Below are 22,236 nucleotides of genomic sequence, written 5' to 3'. Positions count from 1 at the left end.
CCGGCAGGAGGGACTGGGAATTCCTCCTTCTGGTAGTCTTCGCAGGTGGACAGTCACAGCCACTAAACTGATTGCTGCAGGGAGATTTCCTTGCCGCGATCAGCTCAACAGCAACCCAATTCTCTAACCGGCGCCTGTGACATGGACACCAGTTAGAGAATTGTGGTGTTAGGCACTCTATTTAGGACGCCCGTGTGCGATTCTGAAAAGCCACTTAGGCAGCTTCTGAGACCAGGCGTCCTATACAGAATCCGGCCCTCTGTCTCTGGAGCAGGTCGCTGGATTCCGCCAAGTATTAGCCAAGCAGAAGAAATACTGAAAGCACTTAGCTTGGGCAACTTATGATGCTTTTGATGTAACGTCCAGAGTATTGGTATGTGCAGACTCACTTCGCTGTGTGTTTCAGATCTTGAACTAGTGGTTCATGAGAAACTAGCAGACGTCTCTTACTGAGATGGTAATCTATTTTGGTGACATGTTGGAAAAGGTCACCGACTTCATCATGAAACATACTGATACTGTCAAGTTGTTGTTTCAGTCCACTCCTTCTGTGATCTCTTTCTCAGTATAGCCGCCATAAAAGCTACCATCCCAGAAGGGAAGCTGAATTTTTTTCAAGCAAGCAAGATGATCTGTTATAAATTCAGACCAGTGAGTTCTAGAAATAGTGTGTGGGGGGGGGGGGGGGTAGAGAACTCCTACCAAGAGCAACAAAGTACAGCTTTCGGCATCAGGGCTCTCAGAGGAACTCTTTTCTTCTACAGTTCTATAAGGTAGAGCCTGTACCACTAGGGGAAGAAGGGAAAGGATTTTACGCCAAGTACTTCCTCATACCCAAGAAGATATTTAGGAGGGGGGGGGGATTACGCCTCATCATAGATATAAGAGCCCTGAACAAATACTTGGTCAAAGAAAAGTTGAGGATGGTTTCTTTAGTTACCCAAAAACAAAAGAAACTGTGGAGAGGATGTTTTTGATGCAGACGGTTATTCAATCAATAAGTCAATTCAGTATGCAAATCCATATATTCATGAGGTGAAATAGACCCAGCACAGTCTGTGTTTCGACAACACGTCTTCTTCAGGGGTCCTACAAATATGAATGTGTGTATGAGTGTGAATAGGTGTAAGATGAATAAGTAAGTGAAAGATGATAAAACAAGTTGTGAAAGACTAACACTTAAGACATGATCAATAAAATTGCTATGATAAAAAAATGCTTTTTATCACAGCAATTTTACTGATAACCCTTTATTGATCACTTTTTTAAATGGATGTTAGCAGTTTTATGAGCAACTTTTATGGAACAACGCCTCCTTTGAAGGCTATTAATAAATTGGACTGTTTATGTTCGAGTGATGCAGAAGTCAATGTTTTGAATTTTGGGGAAAAATAAGCAAAAGTGTTGGGCAAAACTTGAATGGGGGATCCTGTGCATTCCTGCTACTAGCAAATCTTCGGAGAAGACTGTTTGTTTGGGTTTTTTTCACTTTCTTTTTTAGTTTATGATATTTTATTTTTAAATCTCATTCATTGTTTTGCCACTTGGTTTGTTTCCTACTTTATTATTTAAATTTCATTTAAATTTCCCAAGAATTCTATAGTTTCAACGGTTCTCCCTTCTGCTTCTATTTCCTATCTCCCCTCTTTTTTCAACCTTTCAAAGTCCTTTAGACCATTGTAGTCTTATTAGAATGTTTATTTTCTTTTCTTTTTTTTTTCTCATCTATCTCTATTTTATTTTTTCATTACTCTACTACCGTATTTTCACGCATATAACGCGCGCGTTATACGCGTTTTTACCTACCGCGCATACCCCTCGCGCGTTATATGCGTGAGCGCGGTATACAAAAGTTTTAAAACATAGTTCCCACCCCGCCCGACTCACCCTCCCAGCAGGACCACTCGCACCCCCACCCCGAACGACCACTCGCACGCGCTCCCACCCGCACCCGCATCCACGATCGGAGCAAGAGGGAGCCCAAGCCCTCTTGCCCGGCCGACTCCCCGACGTCCGATACATCCCCCCCCCCCCGGCAGGACCACTCGCACCCCCACCCCGAACGACCGCTCGCACGCGCTCCCACCCGCACCCGCATCCACGATCGGAGCAAGAGGGAGCCCAAGCCCTCCTGCCCGGCCGACTCCCCGCCGTCCGATACATCCCCCCCCCCCCCCCGGCAGGACCACTCGCACCCCCACCCCGAACGACCGCTCGCACGCGCTCCCACCCGCACCCGCATCCACGATCGGAGCAAGAGGGAGCCCAAGCCCTCTTGCCCGGCCGACTCCCCGACGTCCGATACATCCCCCCCCCCCCCGGCAGGACCACTCGCACCCCCACCCCGAAGGACCGCCGACTTCCCGACAATATCGGGCCAGAAGGGAGCCCAAACCCTCCTGGCCACGGCGACCCCCTAACCCCACCCCGCACTACATTACGGGCAGGAGGGATCCCAGGCCCTCCTGCCCTCGACGCAAACCCCCCTCCCCCCCAACGACCGTCCCCCCCCAAGAACCTCCGACCGCCCCCCAGCCGACCCGCGATCCCCCTGGCGACCCCCACGACCTCCCACCCCCCTTCCCCGTACCTTTGGTAGTTGGCCGGACAGACGGGAGCCAAACCCGCCTGTCCGGCAGGCAGCCAACGAAGGAATGAGGCCGGATTGGCCCATCCATCCTAAAGCTCCGCCTACTGGTGGGGCCTAAGGCGCGTGGGCCAATCAGAATAGGCCCTGGAGACTTAGGTCCCACCTGGGGGCGCGGCCTGAGGCACATGGGCCCAACCCGACCATGTGCCTCAGGCCGCGCCCCCAGGTGGGACCTAAGGCTCCAGGGCCTATTCTGATTGGCCCACGCGCCTTAGGCCCCACCAGTAGGCGGAGCTTTAGGATGGATGGGCCAATCCGGCCTCATTCCTTCGTTGGCTGCCTGCCGGACAGGCGGGTTTGGCTCCCGTCTGTCCGGCCAACTACCAAAGGTACGGGGAAGGGGGGTGGGGGGGTCGTGGGGGTCGCCAGGGGGGTCGCGGGTCGGCTGGGGGGGCGGTCGGAGGTTCTTGGGGGGGGCGGTCGTTGGGGGGGAGGGGGGTTTGCGTCGAGGGCAGGAGGGCCTGGGATCCCTCCTGCCCGTAATGTAGTGCGGGGTGGGGTTAGGGGGTCGCCGTGGCCAGGAGGGTTTGGGCTCCCTTCTGGCCCAACTACCAAAGGTACGGGGAAGGGGGGTGGGGGGGTCGTGGGGGTCGCCAGGGTGGTCGCGGGTCGGCTGGGGGGGCGGTCATTGGGGGGAGGGGGGTTTGCGTCGAGGGCAGGAGGGCCTGGGATCCCTCCTGCCCGTAATGTAGTGCGGGGTGGGGTTAGGGGGTCGCCGTGGCCAGGAGGATTTGGGCTCCCTCCTGGCCCGATATTGTTGGGGAATCGGCGGTCCTTCGGGGGGAGGGATGTATCGGACGTCGGGGGGGGGGCATCAGGCTTTCAGGATGGGGACAGACCTTCAAGGGGGGACAGTGCACGGAAGTCAGGGGGGGGTGAACGGAGAGTCGGGACAGCGCACGGAAAGTCGGGGCAGTGCACGGAAGTCAGGGGGGGGTGAACGGAGAGTCGGGACAGCGCACGGAAAGTCGGGGCAGTGCACGGAAGTCAGGGGGGGTGAACGGAGAGTCGGGACAGCGCACGGAGAGGCGGGGCAGTGCACGGAAGTCAGGGGGGTGAACGGAGAGTCGGGCAGCATGCGCGGTATAATCGTGAGCGCGTTATACCAAAGTTTTTGTGCTTATCATCGTGATTTCTGCGCGCTATACACGTGTGCGCGTTTTATACGGGTGCGTGTTATTTGCGTGAAAATACGGTAATTGTCATTTTTCTAGGTACTTTAGTTAGATTGTGAGCCTTCGGGACAGTAAGGGAATATCTAAGTACCTATTTTACTTATATTTTACTTACAATTTTAATGCACCCTTATTGTCTGTTTTTTTCTGTAAACCGCTTAGAATCCTAACGGAGTTTAGCGGTATATAAGAAATAAATTACAATTACAAATTACAATTTCCTATTACAGGAAGGACTTTGGAAGATAGGAGAGCTAGACTGAATCCTGAGATTGTTGATGACATACTATTCATCCACAGATTTAAAAATTGTAACAATGCTTCATAGAGCATCTTTCTCTCCCACTAAGGCACACAGAGCAGATTGTATTTTGTTCCCCTGGATATTTTAACAGGGTGGATTAGGGTTCCTTGGATATTGGGGTTGGAAGGGAAAGGGAGGAAAGTTGCTCATTGTTATTTTCTATTTGTGATTTTATAAACAGTTGTACATAATAATGTTCCGTTCTATACTTTAATAAAAAGATTTAAATATAAAATCATGAAATATTTGAGGCTTCAGCAGATGAGTCCCTGGGGACAAGGAAAAACTTTGTCCCCATGTCAATTTCTTAGATGATTATAGACGTTGCAGAATACAGCTTTGAAGAAAATTCGAGCATATCACTTCCCTTGTTTTTTTATAATATCATTAGCTGCCCATCTCTTATAGAGTTATGGTTAAGACTCTTAACATTGACACACAAAACATTTTGCTGTATTCTCAATCACCAGGCTACATACTTTTACAATCCCTTATACACCAATTAGAACATTAAGATTTTAGATTAATCGTCCCTTCATTAAAGAGGACCAGATGGGAATTCACCAGGGCCAAAGCTTTTTGTTATTGTTGGGTTTTTAAAATAATTCTATGGAATCAGCTTCTTAAATCCTTATGCATAGAAGAAACTTTCAAGAGTCTTCTAAAAACTTTTTTTTCCCAACAAGCTATTGTTAAATTTTATCCTAAGCCAATCGGATGGTTTATTCTCACATGTGGGTGCCATCATCCATGGAACCCAGTACGTACAGTGTTAGAGTACTGTCACTTTAAAACATATTCTAATCTTGAGACTGCCCCTACTGTGTTTGCGCCGGTGTCTTCCTGCCTGACATTGGCTCATAGGACCATCTGTTCTTAGTTCTCTGCGGAGCTAAGAAGCTGTGTTTCTTGGAATCTCTCCAAGTACATTGATACATTGATTTATTTTTTTTCTATTTTGCCTTGCTGTTTCAGTTTATCCTCATTATTTTCATTTTTTTAAATATTTTCTTTCATTCTAGTTAATTTGATTTCTTTTTCAAATTTTTTCATTTTGGGCATTTTAGCCCCATGCTGCTTGTTTTCAGGCGGAGAGCATCGAGCCTTTCTCAGATTCATTTTCACTTGACCTCCTATTGAGTCCTTCGATCTAGCTGCGGCAATGTTTCCCTCCATGTCCAAGGCTCTTAGTGGATTTAAGCGGTGCACTGAACCATTTCTGTCACTGATCCACACGATTTATATCTTCAGTACCTTAGTCGCCAAACACCAGCTGAATTCTTGCACACGCTGTTCTACCTTATAGAAATGGTCCCTCAGAGCTCGCCAACTCCAGTTTGATAACCTTTTCGGTTTGACTTCGGGAACACCAGCTATGTCTGTTTATTCAGACACCGGTGTGTAACTCCAGTCCTCAGCATTGGCTCTGATATCGACAATGTCTACTCCTCGCAGAACATCCTCATCGCCACAGCTTTCATCAGGAGAGGTACATAAAAAAGCTAAGAAGGGGAGGAAGTGACATCATCATCCAAGAAGGACATTTGAATATTCAGCTCTGATTATTAGAGTTTACTTCTCCTACCCCTTAAATAGTTTTGCTTCTTTCCCATTGTAGCTTTGGCTGGGGGAAATGAACAGAGTTATCTCCTAACTCTGCCCTTAGATCAGGGGTGTCAAACTTAATCACATAAGGGGCCGAAATCTGAAAAAAAAAAAAAAGGTTGTTGCGGGCCAAATTTTAAAATAAGATCAGTGGCGTACTAAGGGGGGGCGGGAGGGGCGGTCCGCCCCGGGTGCCAGCCATGAGGGGGTGTTCCCGGCCTTGCCGTTCATTCCCCCCCCCACCACCCCGAAGGACCGCTTGCCCCACTGACCTTCCTGCACCACCTGTGAAGCAGCCCGCAGCAGGATCGCAACTTCAGCGATACCTGAGCTGCTTGGGCGCTGCTTCCTGCGCCGCGGTCCCGCCCCTCTTCTGACGTCAGAGGAGGGGCGGGAACGTGGCGCAGGAAGCAGCGCCTAAGCAGCGCAGAGATCGCTGACGTCGGGATCCTGCTGCGGCTGCTTCATTGGTGGTGCAGGAAGGTCAGTAGGGCGAGCGGTCCTTCGGGGGTGGTGGTGGTGGGGGACTGAACGGCAAGGCCGGGAGCATAGGTAGTGCTGCTTCATAGTGGTGTGGGGAGGCCAGGGGGCGAGCGGGCAGGCAGGCAGGCTTTCAAGGAGGAGGGGGGTGACAGACAGGCAGGAAGGCCTTCAAGGGGGGACAGGCCTTTGGGGGTGTGTGCAGACCTTCAAGGGGGAGGGACAGGCCTTCAAGGGGGGGCAGGCAGGCCTTCAAGGGGGGGACAGGCCTACAAGGGGGTGGGACAGGCCTACAAGGGGGTGGGACAGGCCTTCAAGGGGGGAACAGGCCTTGGGGGGTGCAGGCCTTTGGGGGGGTGCAGGCCTTCAAGGGGGGGACAGGCCTACAAGGGGGTGGGACAGGCCTTCGGGGGGGTTCAGGCCTTCGGGGGGGTGCAGACCTTCAAGGGGGGACAGGCCTTCAGGGGGGTGCAGGCCTTTGGTGGGGTGCAGACCTTCAAGGGGGGGGACAGGCCTTCAAGGAGGGGACAGGAAGGCAGGCCTACAAGGGGGGGGACAGGCCTACAAGGGGGGGAGGACAGGCCTTCGGGGGTGCAGGCCTTCGGGGGGGTGCAAACCTTCAAGGGGGGGACAGGCAGGCAGGCCTTCAAGGGGGGGACAGGCCTTCAAGGAGGTGGGACAGGCCTTCAAGGGGGGACAGGCAGACCTTTAAGGGGGGACAGGCCTTTGGGGTGGACCCTGGTTTAGAAGTACACGGAGGGAAGGGGGTGTTCAAAGAGACGTGCATATGCCAAACTTTGGGGGGGAGGAAGAAATAATGGGTCTGAAAATAGAGGAGAGGGAGAGAGATGATGGACCATGGATTTAGGGAGGGAAGGAACAGAAAGGGAGAGAAATTGGACACAAGGGATGGTGTGGAGGAGGGATAGAGATACTGGATAGGAGGGTAATTGGGAAAAGAAAGGGAGAGATGGTGGACTCGGGTGGTGGGGAAGGAGGGAGAGATGCCGGATGAAAGGGTAGTTAAGAAAAGGTGGATCTGTGGAGGGAGATGAAAAAAAGGAAAGATACCAGACTTCCTGGGGAGGGAAGGGAAATGGAAAGGGAGGACAGAGTTGGCAGATGGATGGTTAGCATGCAGAAAGAAGAAAGAAGGAGACCCCAAGTTATCAGAAGAAAACCAGAGCCTTGGACCAACAAGATTTGAAATATAACCAGACAACAAAAGGTAGAAAAATTAATTTTATTTTCTGTTTTGTGATTATAATATGTCAGATTTGAAATGTGTATCCTGCCAGAGCTGGTGTTGGACTGCAAACGTGAGCTAGGATTTAACAGAGAGAGGAAAAGTTCTTTTTGTTTCTTTATTTTATTTACACCACAGCGCCAGTGTGATTAGGAGAAACCAAAGGGGGTGAAAAAGCTATAAAACCCACCAGGAGTTTTGAAAAAAATCACCCAACTGGGCAGGAAAATCGAATTGAAAAACCAATTCAATAGGCTGAATCGAATCAAAATTTTTTTTCCTGAATCTGGCAGCATTAGTTTGCGCTACTGTCTTAGACTTTAGGACCTGGGATTGGGGAGAGATGGCATCCTCAGTACTTTATAATGCAAGTGAAACGAGGATTTGGTCAGACTTTTGAAGGGTCTGCAGAAAAAAAATATTGTATAGGCCGGGGACATGAGACAGCAGGAAATGGGAACTTTTCTTCCTTCTATTTTTGTGAATGGAAAGGCTGAGGATGTCAGAGAGTTCAGTTAAAATATGTGCTTTATAAGAAAATATAATAATGTGTTTTATAAAGTTTATAGCATAGCTGGCCTACCCAGTGAGGTGTTCCTAGTGGTGGTGGTGGCAGCGTGTCAATGTGTTGAGAGGAAGAGGTGGTCTGGGAAATTCTGCTGAGCAAACTCCGGGCCCATTTCCACCCCCCAGTTAGTCCACTCCACTCAACTGGTTCACACACTGAGTGGGTCTTTGGGTGTTGTTTTGGGATCTCTTCCAGTGGTTTATCAGTATCTCCTTCTGGTCCAAGGAAGGAAACTTTGTTATCCTTAGCATTGACCTACAGAATATGTTTGTAACAGCGCTGCTTGTGTGGCATTAGGCTATGTAGTGATCGAAAGAAAAAAACAGACCTTTGCACATTTTTGCACTATATGGTGGGTGTATGAGGAGATTCACATTTCCTGCACAGCTAAGTCCATGTGAAGTTACCTTGTGATGTATTTGACATCTAGCAAGGTCTCTGTTTGAAAGGAAAGATCTAAACTTAAAAATGAAGTGGCCAGAAGTTATGGTAAAAGCAGATAGTGTAGCTGGTTTTAAGAAAGATTTGGACAAATTCCTGGAGGAAAAGTCCATAATCTGTTATTAAGACATGGGGGAAGTGTCTGCTTGCCCTGGATCGGTAGCATGGAATGTTGCTACTCTTTGGGTTTTGACCAGGTATTAGTGTCCTGGATTGGCTACCATGAGAATGGGCTACTGGGCATGATGGACCATTGGTCTGACCCAGTTAGGCTATTCTTATGTTATGTTCTCATCTGTAGGGGCCTTTGTTTTCACTTCTTATTTTAATGTATTTTTTTTCTGGGAACTTATCAGTGTTTTTTATAATGGGAACAAAAATGGAAGAGAATTAATGTGTGTGGGATGAGGGGGTAACTAATTTCTTCAGCTAAATAATTAAATCCACCTCAACCAGACATAGGAGAACTCACGCACCATTCACACACCCTCCAACCAAAAACGTCAAAAGAAAAAAACTGTTCGACAACCTCCTAGCCATTCGAGCTGCAACACTCGACCCCCAACTCTACAACCAATTGACATCGACCACAGACTGCAAAACCTTCAAAAAGAAATAAAAACCCTTCTATTCAAAAAACACATAAAACCGAACTAACACAATCAGAACTGTCCCAAGCATCACCTGCAACTACTCCATATGTACTTCTGATGTCATGACAATTCAGACATAATTTATGTTATGTTATGTTTGGAATTTAAGAAAATTTTCACTGCCTGTTTCTATTCTGACCATTTATTCCGTTTCATGGTCATTACAAAAAAATATTTTTTTACATGGGGGGGGGGGGGTGTCAAAAAATGATGGGCCCCGGGTGCCACATACCCTAGGTACGCCACTGAATAAGATACTTAGGGGTCCTTTTATTAAGGTATGCTAACCAATTTAGCGTACGCTAAATGTGCACCTTAATAAAAGGACCCCTAAGTGACTAAGGCTTAGTCTTAGTAGAAGTATAGGGTTACAATATCTCCAACCCCACACCGGCTCTGTGGTGTAAACAGAATAAATAAAAAAGACTTTTCCTCTCTCTGTTAGGTTCTAGTTCACGCTCGCTGTCTAACACCAGCTCTGGCAGGATACACATTTCAAATCTGACATACTGTAATCACAAAACAGAAAATAAAATTAGTGTTTTCTACCTTTTGTTGGTCCCAGGCTCGCTTGCCAGGGTCTCCTGCCCATTTGTCATGTCCTTCTTTCTCCATGCTAACTATCCATCTTCCAACTTGTGCTGTTTACTTACGAGATCTCATCAACATCGCGTAAGCAAACAGCACAAGTTGTGTGAAGAAGTGAGGTGTCAGTAAGCCCTGAAGAAGCGGTAGTGGACCGTAAAACGTTGGCTTTTAAGAGATACCACATTTATTTTTCTACACATTTGGCAACTTTGCTATTGAAGCGATTTTTGTCCCACATTTAACATTAATGTAGCAGCAAAAGTAGAGTCTATACGGAAGTTTTTTTGGCCAATGATGTGGGTGGAGGAGGCTTGAGCATTTATGCCCTGCCTTTGCAAACCTGAGGTTTTTTCTTCCGTTAAAGGCATTACTCTCAGCAGATAGAGTGGAGCAGTTTTGTGCGTGTAGTAATTATTGATTTTTCTCCACTTCACTGTAGTTGATTTAGTAATATTTTTTTTTCCTGAAATTCAACCAGCAAAATGTTTTTCCTCATGATCTATTTTAAATAGGCTATTACTAGAGTATTTCATAACTATTCTTTCCTTATCCTCTTATCCTAAGGATGTGTTTCCAGTGAGAGAAGATATCTCAGATGTCTCGGAGGATGATGTGGCCCCCATAAAGCTCCCAGAGATTCTGAAACCCACAGTTCACCCTTTCAAATCCAAGAATGACTTGGATTTATTTGGCATGGACTTTGAAGAGAAAATGCCTGCTGAGAACAGCGATGAAGGTAAGAGTTAATCTACTTGAACTGAAAGGTATGACGGGATATAAATAAAGCTATTATTATTATTATTACTTTATAAGAACATAAGAGTTGCCATACTGAGACAGACCGAAAGTCCATCAAGCCCATCCTGTTTCTAACAGTGGCCAATCCAGGTCACAAATATCTGGCAAGATCCCAAAGAGTAAAACATACTTCATGCTGCTTCTCCTAGGAATAAGCATTGGATTCTCCCAAGTCCAGTGACACAGTAGTTAGAGCTACAGCCTAAACACCCTGAGGTGGTAGGTTCAAATCTCATGCTGCTCCTTGTGACCCTGGGCAAGTCACTTAATCCTCCCTTTGCCCCAAGTACACTAGGTAGAGTGTGAGCCTGCTGGGACAGATGGGGAAAAATATTTAAGTTACCTGAATGTAAACCACTTAGTATTCAAGGTACAGCTGACCAAGGCTGACAAAGGCATTATAGTATTCTCATTTTTTGTTTCCATTCCTTTCCTGATAATTCCTAACATTCTCTTTGCTTTCTTAGCCGCCGCCACTGCAACAAACTGCACAGAGAGTTTCAACATCATATCAACAATAACACCTAGATTCTTTTCCTAATGTGGAACCCTACATCACATAGTAATAGTTCAGGTTCCTCTTTCCCACGTACATCACTTTGCACTTGCTCACATTAGACAACATCTACTATTTTGATGACCAGTCTCAAGGCCCTCTTGCAATTTTTCACAATCCTCTTACAATATAACAATACTCCAGATGAGGTTGCACCATGGAACGATGCAGGGACATTATAACATTCTTAGTCTTGTTAACCATCCCTTTTTTAATAATTCCTAGCATCCTGTTTGATTTTTTTTAGCCGCCGCCACACATTGGGCGGAAGGTTTCATCGTATTGTCTACGATGACACCCAGATCCTTTTCTTGGGCGCTAATCATCAAGGTGGATCCTGTCATCTGGTGACTGTGATTTGGGTTATTCTTCCCAATGTGCATCATTTTGCATTTGTCCACGTTAAATTTTATCTGCCACTTGGACTTCCAGACTTCCAATTTCCTAAGGTCTGCTTGCAATTTTTCACAATCCGCATGCATTTTAACAACTTTGAACAGTTTAGTGTCATCTCATCGTTCCAGATCATTTATAAATAAGTTAAATAGCACCGGTCCTAGTACAGACCTCTGCGGCACTCCACTGTTTACACTCCTCCATTGAGAAAAATGACCATTTAACCCTACCCTCTATTTTCTATCTGTTAACTAATTCCTAATCCAGAACTGAACTTTGCCACCTATTTCATGACTCTTTAATTTTCTCAGGTGCTTCTCATGAGGAAATTGGTCAAAAGCTTTCTGAAAATCTAGATACACTACATCAACCAGCTCACTTTTATCCACATGTTTACTCACACCTTCAAAAAAGTCAAGCAAATTGGTGAGGCAAGATCTCCCTCAGTTGAACCCATGCCAACTCCATCTCATTAAATCATGTTTGCCTACGTGTTCCACAGTTTTATTTTTTTATAATTGTTTCCACCATTTTGCCCGGCACTGAAGTGAGGCTTACTGGTCTGTAATTTCCCAAATCTCTCCTGGAGCTCTTTTAAAAAATCGATGTAACATTGGCCACCCTCCAATCTTCAGGTACTACAGACAATTTTAGTGACAGGTTACAGATCACTAACAGCAGGTCAGCAAGTTCATTTTTGAGTTCTTTTAGTACCCTGTGATGTATATCATCCGGTTCAGGTGATTTATCACTTTTTAACTTGTCAATTTGGCTTAGTACATCTTCCAGATTCACTGAGATTTCTTTCAGCTCCTCCCCATCATCACCTTTGAAAATCATTTCCAGTTCAGATAGATCTCTTACATCTTCTTCCGTGAAGACTGAAGCAAAGAATTCATTCAGTCTCTCTGCTATGGTCTTATCCTCCCTGAGCACCCCTTTTCGCTCTTTGCCCTGGATTGATAGCATGGAATATTGCTACTCCTTAGGTTTTGACCAGGTGCTGGTATCCTGGGTTGGCCACTGGTCTTGATGGACCATTGATCTGACCCAGTAAAGCTGTTTTCATATTCTTATGTTCAGTAACCTGGGATGTATACCATCTGGTCCAGGTGATTTATCACTCTTTAACTTGTCAATTTGGCTTGCTACGTCTTCCAGATTCACAGCGATTCCTTTCAATTCCTCCTCATCACCCTTGAAAACTATTTTCAGTTCTGGAAGATTTCTTATATCTTCTTCCATAAAGACTTAAGCAAAGAATTCATTCGATCTCTCCATTAGGACCTTATCCTCCCTGAGCGCACCTTTTACTTATTGATCATCTAACAGTCCCAAGGATTCCCTCACAGATTTTCTGCTTTTGATGTACCTAATAAAATTGTTACTGTGAGTTTTTGCCTCTTTGGCAAGTTGTTCTTCATATTCTTGTTTAGTTTTCTTTATCAATGTTTTGCATCTAGCTTGCCAGTGCTTATGTGTCTCCTTATTTTCTTCATTGGGATCCTATTTCCATTCTTTAAAGGATGTTTACTATTACCTCATCTTTTTAAATTATACCAATCACAACTGACGAAGGGTCAGATATCGGGTACTATGGCAGAAGCTTTAACAATTGTTTTGCCAAAGCCAAATAGAGATCCCTTGTTGATTTCAAACTACAGGCCTATTTATTTAATTAATGTGGATGGAAGAATACTGGCTAAATTATTGGCTCTAAGATTAGCCAAGGCTCTCCCTTATATGATTGGTATGCACCAAACGGGTTTTGTTGTTCAAAGACATTGTGCAAATAACACCAGATTGGCACTTCATGTGCTAAATTTAGAAAAAATAATGGATGATCCGGTCTTCTCTGTCTCTTTGGATGTAGAGAAAGCCTTTGATCGTGTAGAATGGACTTTTATGTACCAAGCAATGGAGTGGTTTGGAATAGGTTCCAGATTTATTCAAATGATTCATTCCTTGTATAGTTCACCTTCAGCCAGATTATATGTTGTTAATACATTCTCTGAGCGTTTTTGTCTGAAGAGGGGAGTTAGACAAGAATGTCCCTTATCTCCTTTACTTTTTGATATTGTTTTGGAACCCTTGTTGTTAGCCATTCAGCAGGCAAAGGAAATACAGGGAATTCCATATGCAGGTCGAGATTATAAAGTTTTGGCTTATGCAGATGATACTTTGCTTCATTTGAAGAATCCTGAATCAACTATGCCTCATTTACTGGAATTGATTGATCGATTTGGCAAATTTTCTGGATACAAAATAAATTGGAGTAAATCAGAGGTTCTTCCATTGAATGTACACTGTGTAAAAGCTTTATTTGATTCATTCCCATTCCTTTGGAAGGAAGAGGGAATAAAATATTTGGGTATAATGATTCAAAAAACACTGGAAGACACAATGACAGTAAATGAAAAATCCATATTATTGAAAGTCAGAGAAATGTGTGAGCATCTTTCTTGGTGGGGGAGAGTCCAAACCATCAAAATGTTGATTTTGTCTGTGGTTTGTTACCAAATGAGTATGTTCCCAGTTTATTTTCAAAGTTCCTTTTATAAAAAATTAAATGGGATTCTTATAAAAATTTATTTGGTTAGGTAAAACTATTAGAATAGCCTTAGTATCTTTGCAAAAATCACAATAGTTCAAAGTCTAATAGATGTCATCTTGAAGTAGGGACACTGGATCACTTGTTGTTTTATTGCCCCCTGATACTCAACTTTTGGAAGTTTATTTGGGGAAAAATTAATAGGATATTGAAAGTTTCTATCCCACTGTTGTACAACATTGTTTTATTTGGGACTATTGCATCCTAAGAGTCCAATTGATGCAAAAAACAACAGACTTATTATTACGACGGGAGTAGCTATGCAGTTAATAACAAGAAATTGGAAGAACTGGGCCAGATAGCACAGTTACTTACCGTAACAGGTGTTATCCAGGGACAGCAGGCAGCTATTCTCACGTATGGGTGACGTCATCGATGGAGCCCATATGCGGATGCCTCACAAGCAGACTTGCTTGAAGAAACTCGAAGTTTCGAGTTGCCCGCACCGCGCATGCGCGAGTGCCTTCCCGCCCAGCGTAGGGCGCTTCTCCTCATTCAGATAGCTAGCAGAGAAGCCAACCAGGGGAGGTGCTTTATCCCAGGACAAGCAGGCAGGTATTCTCACATATGAGTGACCTCCAAGCTAACCAGAATGGGATGGTGGGAGTGTTGGCAATTTAGGAGAATAAATTTTGTAATACTGTTTGACCAAACTGTCCATCCCGTCTGGAGAAAGTATCCAAACAATAGTGAGAAGTAAAGGTATGAACTGAGGACCAAGTAGCAGCTCTACAAATTTCCTCAATAGGTGTAGATCTGAGGAAAGCTACTGAAGCTGCCATAGCTCTGACTTTATGGGCTGTGACTTTACTGTGAAGGGGTAATCCAGCCTGGGCATAGTAGAATGAGATACAAACCGCCATCCAGTTGGAGATGATACGCTTAGAAATAGGATGTCCCAACTTATTTGGATCAAATGAGACAAAAAGTTGAGGAGCAGTTCTGTGTGGTTTGGTGCGTTCCAAATAGAAGGCCAAAGCACATTTACAGTCCAGAGTATGAAGAGCAACTTCTCCAGGATGAGAATGAGGTTTTGGAAAAAACACTGGAAGAACAATGGATTGATTGAGATGAAATTCTGAGACCACTTTAGGGAGGAATTTAGGATGAGTACGAAGAACCACCTTGTCATGATGGAACACTGTAAATGGTGGGTCAGCAACTACAGCTTGCAGCTCACTGACTCTTCAAGCAGAAGTGAGGGCTATGAGAAACACCATATGTATGACTACCTCCCCTTTGGGAGGCGGGCATACATATGCAATCGATGCCAGGAACTGGATAGCCTGAAGAGGGAGGTCGGAAGGCTGCAGGTTAGAGTCCAGGAGCTGGAGGGACTCTGCTCAATAGAGGAACAGTGTGGGGAAACGGAGGAGACTACCAGAGAGAGCCACATCTCAGAACAAGTCAGAGAGCTCGAGAAGTACATAGAGGAGGCCTGGCAGATGGCAGAGGCACAGGACCACCAGCGTATCAGACGGGAACCGGCAGCTGGAGGTCAGGAACCAACAAACACCAGGGGAGTGGGACCAAGCGTAGGGTCTGAAAATGCAGATGATGGTACCCAACAGGACCTGGCGGAAGGACCAGCGGAGATCCAGCAGAGCCCGGAGGACACGGACCTGAGACCAGAGAGACATCTGAGGAAGGGGAAATCTGCTGTTGTAGTAGGAGACTCAATCCTGCGAGAAGTGGACAGTCACATTGCCGGAGGAAGGGAGGACCGACTAGTGACATGTCTCCCGGGGGCAAGAACAACGGACGTCATCAGCAGAATTGATAGAATCCTGGAGGGAGCCGAGACAGAGGAGACGGCAGTTGTAATCCACATTGGAACCAACGACGTCAGCAGGAAAAATTTCAACCGGACTACACTGACTGAGCAGTTCAGGATCCTGGGGCGGAAACTGAAGCTGAGATCAAATAGGATAGCCTTCTCGGAGATCCTACCAGTACCGAGAGCAGACGCAAGAAGACAGAGCGAACTACAAGTAATGAACGGACGGCTGAGGAGATGGTGCGAGGAGGAGGGATTCCACTTTGTTCGAAACTGGACGACCTTCTTGGGGAAGAACAAGCTCTACAGGAGAGATGGACTGCACCTGAGCACAGCTGGGACGAGGCAGCTGGCAAGAAACATCCAAAACGCCATAGACCTAGCTTTAAACTGAAGAGAAGGGGAAAGCCGGAAGTCGATCTGGCCTCGACACACCGGACATTGGTATCAAAAAATGATACCGAACAAGGACATTGCAAAAGAGAGCTTGGGACCGAGTGGGATCTTTTGGACAAAGGGACTGAGAGAAAATTCTTGGGCAAAGGGACTATGAGAGGCTTCTTGGATAAAGGGACTGAGGGGACACTTTTGGGCAAAGGGACCGAGTGGGAACTCTTGGACAAAGGGGCTGAGAGGGACTTTTTGTACAAAGGGACTGAGGAGACACTTTTGGACAAAGGGACCGAGTGGGAACTCTTGGACAAAGGGGCTGAGAGGGACTTTTTGGACAAAGGGACTGGGAGGGAACTTTTAAACAAAAGGGTTGAGTGGAAATCTTCAGAAAAAAGGCCCACAGATGCAATGCAGGGGCCCAGTGCACAAACGAGCCTAACAGGCATGGTTGAAAGAGAACAATGGGAGCAAGAAGACCATCCAAAAAAGGAGATACTGGATGGGGGCAAAACGGACACGCCACAGGAGGTGGATGACCGAGTAAAGGCAAGCCAGGTGGGAGCGCCGAGCCATGGAAAGAAAACAGCAGGGCGGGCGACAAATCAGGACCTATATTGCCTCTACACAAATGCGAGGAGCCTCAGGGCCAAAATGGGAGAGCTGGAAATTATAGCCAGTCAAAAAGCCCTGGACATAATTGGAATCACAGAAACGTGGTGGGCTGATGATAATAAATGGGATGTGGTCATACCAGGGTACAAACTTTACAGGAGAGACAGGACACACAAGAAGGGTGGAGGAATAGCGCTATACATAAAAGACTCCATACCCTCAACCAAAATGGAAACAGCAGTAAGGTCGGAAGGCTTGGAATCAATATGGGTTAAGCTACCAGGAGGATCTGGAGCAGACATCAAATTGGGTCTATACTATCGTCCGCCTGGCCAATCGGAAGAAATCGACCGGGACCTGGAGACGGAACTGCGGCAGGTATGCAAGAATGGAAGTGTGGTGGTGATGGGAGACTTCAACTACCCTGGGATAGACTGGAGTATCGGGCACTCAAGTTGCGAGAGAGAGACCAAATTCCTGGAAGCCACGAGGGACTGCTTCCTGGAACAGCTGGTCATGGAACCTACACGAGGAGAAGCTACTCTTGATCTAATCTTCAGTGGACTGGGGGGACCTGCAAAGGAAGTAGCGGTATTAGACCCACTGGGAAACAGCGATCACAACATGATCCAGTGCAGACTAGAACTGGGATCATCCAGGGTGAAAAGAACCACAACAACAGCGCTCAACTTCAGAAAAGGGAATTATGATGCAATGAGGAAAATGGTGGGGAAGAAACTCAACGGCAGCACAAGGAAGGTAGAGTCCGTAGAAAGCGCCTGGACCCTGCTCAAGCGTACGGTGCACGAAGCACAGAACCTGTACGTCCCCAGGTTCAGAAAAGAGTGCAAGAAAAATCGAATAAAGAACCCAGCATGGATAACGGCAGCTGTAAAAAAGGCGATCAGTAACAAGAAAGCATCGTTCAAAAAATGGAAACAGGATCAAACGCAGGCCAACCAAAAGGAACACAAGGAAAGCCAGAAGGAGTGCCACCGAGTGGTTAGGAGAGCAAAGAGGGAATATGAAGAGAGACTAGCGGGAGAGGCAAAAAATTTCAAATCATTCTTCAGGTACGTAAAGGGGAAGCAACCAGCGAGGGAGGAAGTGGGGCCCTTGGATGATGGGGATAGAAAGGGAGTAGTGAGGGAGGAAAAAGAAATAGCTGACAAGTTAAATGACTTCTTTACGTCGGTCTTCACGAGGGAGGACACATCCAACATTCCGGAACCAGAGGAAATAGAAAATGGAGATCAAGATAACAAGCTGGTCAAATTAGAGGTGAGCCAGGAGGATGTCCTCAGGCAGATAGACAAGCTAAAGAGCGACAAGTCGCCAGGTCCGGATAGCATTCACCCAAGGGTGCTCAAGGAATTAAGGAATGAAATAGCAGAGACACTTCAGCAAATATGCAACCTATCCCTAAAAACTGGAGAGATCCCGGAGGACTGGAAAATAGCTAATGTCACGCCCATCTTCAAGAAGGGTTTGAGGGGCGACCCAGGAAACTATAGGCCGGTAAGCCTCACATCGGTCCCGGGAAAGATGATGGAGGCACTGATTAAGGACAGCATCTGTGACCATATCGAAAAAAATGGACAGCTAAGGTCGAGCCAGCATGGGTTCTGCAAGGGTAGGTCGTGCCTCACAAACTTGTTGTACTTCTTTGAGGGGGTAAACAACCAGGTGGACAAAGGAGAACCCATAGACATAATTTACCTAGACTTCCAGAAAGCTTTCGATAAGGTACCACATGAGCGGTTGCTCAGGAAGCTATGGAACCATGGGGTGCACGGGGAGGTCCACTGATGGATCAAAAACTGGCTGGCAGACAGGAAGCAGAGGGTTGGTGTAAAGGGCCATTACTCGGACTGGCAAGGGGTCACGAGCGGGGTTCCTCAAGGATCGGTGCTGGGACCGCTCCTGTTTAACATATTCATTGACGACCTGGAGGCGGGAACAAAATGCGAGGTCATCAAATTTGCAGATGACACCAAACTATTCAGCAAGGTTGAAACCACGGTTGACTGCGAGAATCTCCAAAGGGATCTTACGACATTGGAAGAATGGGCGAAAAAGTGGCAAATGAGCTTCAATGTAGGGAAATGCAAGGTCATGCATATAGGGAGAAGGAACCCGATGTTCACTTACAAAATGGGGGGATCAATGCTAGGGGTCAGTAATCTGGAAAGAGACTTGGGAGTGATGGTAGACACGACATTGAAGGCGTCGGCACAATGCGCCACAGCCTCGAGGAAAGCAAACCAAATGTTAGGTATCATTAAGAAGGGTATCTCGACCAGAACGAAGGAAGTCATCCTGCCACTGTACCGGGCTATGGTGCACCCGCATCTGGAATACTGTGTACAGTACTGGTCACCGTACCTCAAAAAGGACATGGCAATGCTTGAGGGAGTCCAGAGAAGAGCAACTAAACTGATTAAGGGTATGGAAAACCTTACATACACTGACAGACTGAAGAAGCTGGGGCTGTTCTCCCTGGAAAAGCGGAGACTCAGAGGAGATATGATAGAGACCTTCAAGATCCTGAGGGGCATCGAAAAGGTTGACAAAGACAGATTTTTCAATTTGAAAGAAACCACAAGAACAAGGGGTCACTCGATGAAATTGAAGGGGGACAGGTTTAAAACAAACGCAAGGAAGTACTTTTTCACACAGAGGGTGGTGGACACATGGAACACCCTTCCGGAGGCCGTGATAAGAAATAGCACAGTACAGGGTTTCAAGGATGACCTGGATAGGTTCCTGGAAGACAAAGGGATTGAGGGGTACAGATAAGAGCAGTGGAAGGTTTAGAGATAACTGTAGAGGTAGGCAATAAAATTAGTCAGGGACCGCTGACCAGGCAATATGCCTGATGGGCCGCCGCGTGAGCGGACCGCTGGGCTGGATGGACCTCTGGTCTGCCCCGGCGGAGGCGACTACTTATGTACTTATGTACTTATGTACCACTTTCCAAGTGAGATACTTCAGATGAGCCTTATCAATTGGTTCAAATGGAGGCTTAATCAGTTGAGCAAGGACAACATTGAGGTCCCAAACCACAGGAGGCAGTTTGAGAGGAGGTTTGACATTGAAAACTCCTTTCATGAATCTGGAAACCACCGGATGAGCAGAGAGGGGTTTCCCTTCAATAGGCTGATGGAAAGCCGCAATTGCAATGAGATGGACTCGGATAAATGTAGACTTGAGGCTAGAATTGGATAAGTGCAAAAGATAGTCCAAAACAGAAGATAAGGAGGAATGTTGAGGCTCCTTATGATGAGAAAAACACAACGTAGAAAATCTACTCCACTTTTGGTGATAGTATTGCCTAGTGGTAGGCTTCCTGGAAGCTTCTAAAACATCTCTTACAGATTGAGAAAACTGAAAAGGGGTTATGTTGAGAGGTACCAAGCTGTCAGGTGTAGAGACTGCAGGTTGGTATGAAGTAGAGATCCTTGACTCTGTGTAAGTAGATAAGGAAAAACTGGTAGAAGGTATGGCTCCCTGTTGCTGAGGTGAAGTAGAAGGGAGTACCAAGGTTGTCTCGGCCACCGAGGAGCAATTAGAATCATGGTGGCATGATCGTTATTCAACTTGACCAGAGTCTTGAGAATGAGAGGGAATGGAGGGAACGCATAGAGGAAGAGATTCGTCCATTCCAGAAGACAAGCATCTGCCTCGAGGCGATGAGGAGAGTATATCCTGGCGCAGCATCGAGGCAGTTTGTAGTTGGGGGGGAGCTGCAAAAAGGTCTATCTGAGGCGTTCCCCACTGTGAAAAAAATGTGATGAAGAGGTGAGGAATGGAGTGTCCATTCGTGAAGTTGCAGAAAATGACTCAAGTTGTCCGCCAAGCAATTCTTTGCCCCTTGAATGTAGACAGCTTTGAGGAAGGTGTTGTGGCAGATTGGCCAGTCCCAAACCTTTAGAGCTTCTTGACAAAGGGAGGCAGACCCCGTCCCTCCTTGTTTGTTGACATAATACATGGCGACTTGGTTGTCCGTCCAAATGAGCACTACTTGGTTGTGAAGCAGATGTTGAACAGCATTGAGAGCTTTGAGGATAGCTCTGAGTTCCAACAGATTGATATGACACTGACGATCCATACTGGTCCATAGGCCTTGAGTACGGAGACCATCGAGATGAGCGCCCCAAGCGTAGATCGAAGAGTCTGTCATAAGGACCTTCTGATGGGGGGGGGGGGGCGTTTGAAAAAGCAAGCCTCTGGAAAGATTGGAAGAGAGCATCTATCAACGGAGAGACTTCTTCAATGAAGGAGTGACTGAGATGTGTTGAAAAGGAGGGTCGCAAACTTGCGTCCATTGATATGCCAGGGTCCACTGAGGAATTCTGAGGTGAAGTCCGGCAAAATGAGTCACGTGTATTGTGGAGGCCATGTGACCTAGAAGTACCATCATGTGTTTCGCTGAGATGGAAGAGCGGGAAGACACTGTATGACAGAGTTGAAGAAGAGCTTCCAGACGTTGTTGTGGAAGGAATGCTCTGAGTTGGACAGTGTCCAGAACAGCTCCAATGAACTGTAGATTCTGTGAGGGCTGAAGTTGAGATTTGGGAAAGTTGATTTCGAATGCTAGACTTTGTAGGAACCAGGTAATCTGTTAGGTCGCTACAATAACCCCTTGAGATGTGGAATCTTTGATGAGCCAGTCATCTAGGTAGGGAAATACCTGAAGACCATGATTTCTTAGAGCTGCTGCTACCACTACCAGGTACTTGGTGAACACTCTGGGAGATGAGGCCAGGCCGAAGGGTAGTACTCTGTATTGAAAATGCAGATTCCCCACCCGAAATCTGAGGTACTGATGGGAGGCCGGATGAATGGGGATATGAGTGTAGGCCTCCTTGAGATCCAGTCGTTCTGCTTGAGAAGGGGATAAAGGGATGCCAGAGACAACATGCAAATCTTTTCTTTGATTAGAAATTTGTTGAGAGCCCTGAGATCTAGAATAGGTCGCAGATCACCCATCTTCTTCGGAACAAGGAAGTAACGGGAGTAAAACCCCCTGTTCTGCTGTTCCAAGGGAACTGGTTCGATGGCAAGGAGACGAAACAGAGCTTGAGCTTCCTGAAAAAGAAGGGCGGTCTGGGATGGATTGGAAGGATACTCTCTTGGAGGAAGCTCTGGTGAAATCTGAGAGAAATGAAGAGAGTATCCTTCCCTGATGATGGAAAGTACCCAGAGGTCGGATGTAATTATCGTCCATCGGTGGTAAAAATGATGGCGACGACCTCCTTTAGGGGGAAAATGAGACGGAGTCAGAATGGTGGAGGGTTATGCTCTGTTTTAAACAGTAAAAAAGGCTGAGTAGCCTTAGGTGCAGCAGAAGATTGAGGTTTCTGTTGTTTTTGAGGCTGCT

The 22,236-nt window shown here is 46.5% G+C and overlaps 1 protein-coding gene across 6 annotated transcripts in view; it reads left to right on the top strand.

Annotated features, from left to right (window-relative positions):
* The window catches only part of RABL6 (RAB, member RAS oncogene family like 6), a 257,386-nt gene that overhangs the window by 195,755 nt on the left and 39,395 nt on the right, over positions 1–22,236 (top strand). For all 6 annotated transcript variants that reach the window (XM_033960967.1, XM_033960964.1, XM_033960962.1 and 3 more), the window contains one exon: positions 10,275–10,446. In XM_033960967.1, the coding sequence (XP_033816858.1) occupies positions 10,275–10,446 (172 nt within the window). The remainder of the gene's footprint in view (positions 1–10,274; positions 10,447–22,236) is intronic.

Source organism: Geotrypetes seraphini, chromosome 10 (genome assembly GCF_902459505.1).
Source record: "Geotrypetes seraphini chromosome 10, aGeoSer1.1, whole genome shotgun sequence".
In the NCBI taxonomy this organism is placed as follows: Eukaryota; Metazoa; Chordata; class Amphibia; order Gymnophiona; family Dermophiidae; genus Geotrypetes; species Geotrypetes seraphini.
The sequence above is the reverse complement of the archived record's forward strand: the minus strand, read 5'-3'. Positions and strand labels throughout refer to the sequence as shown.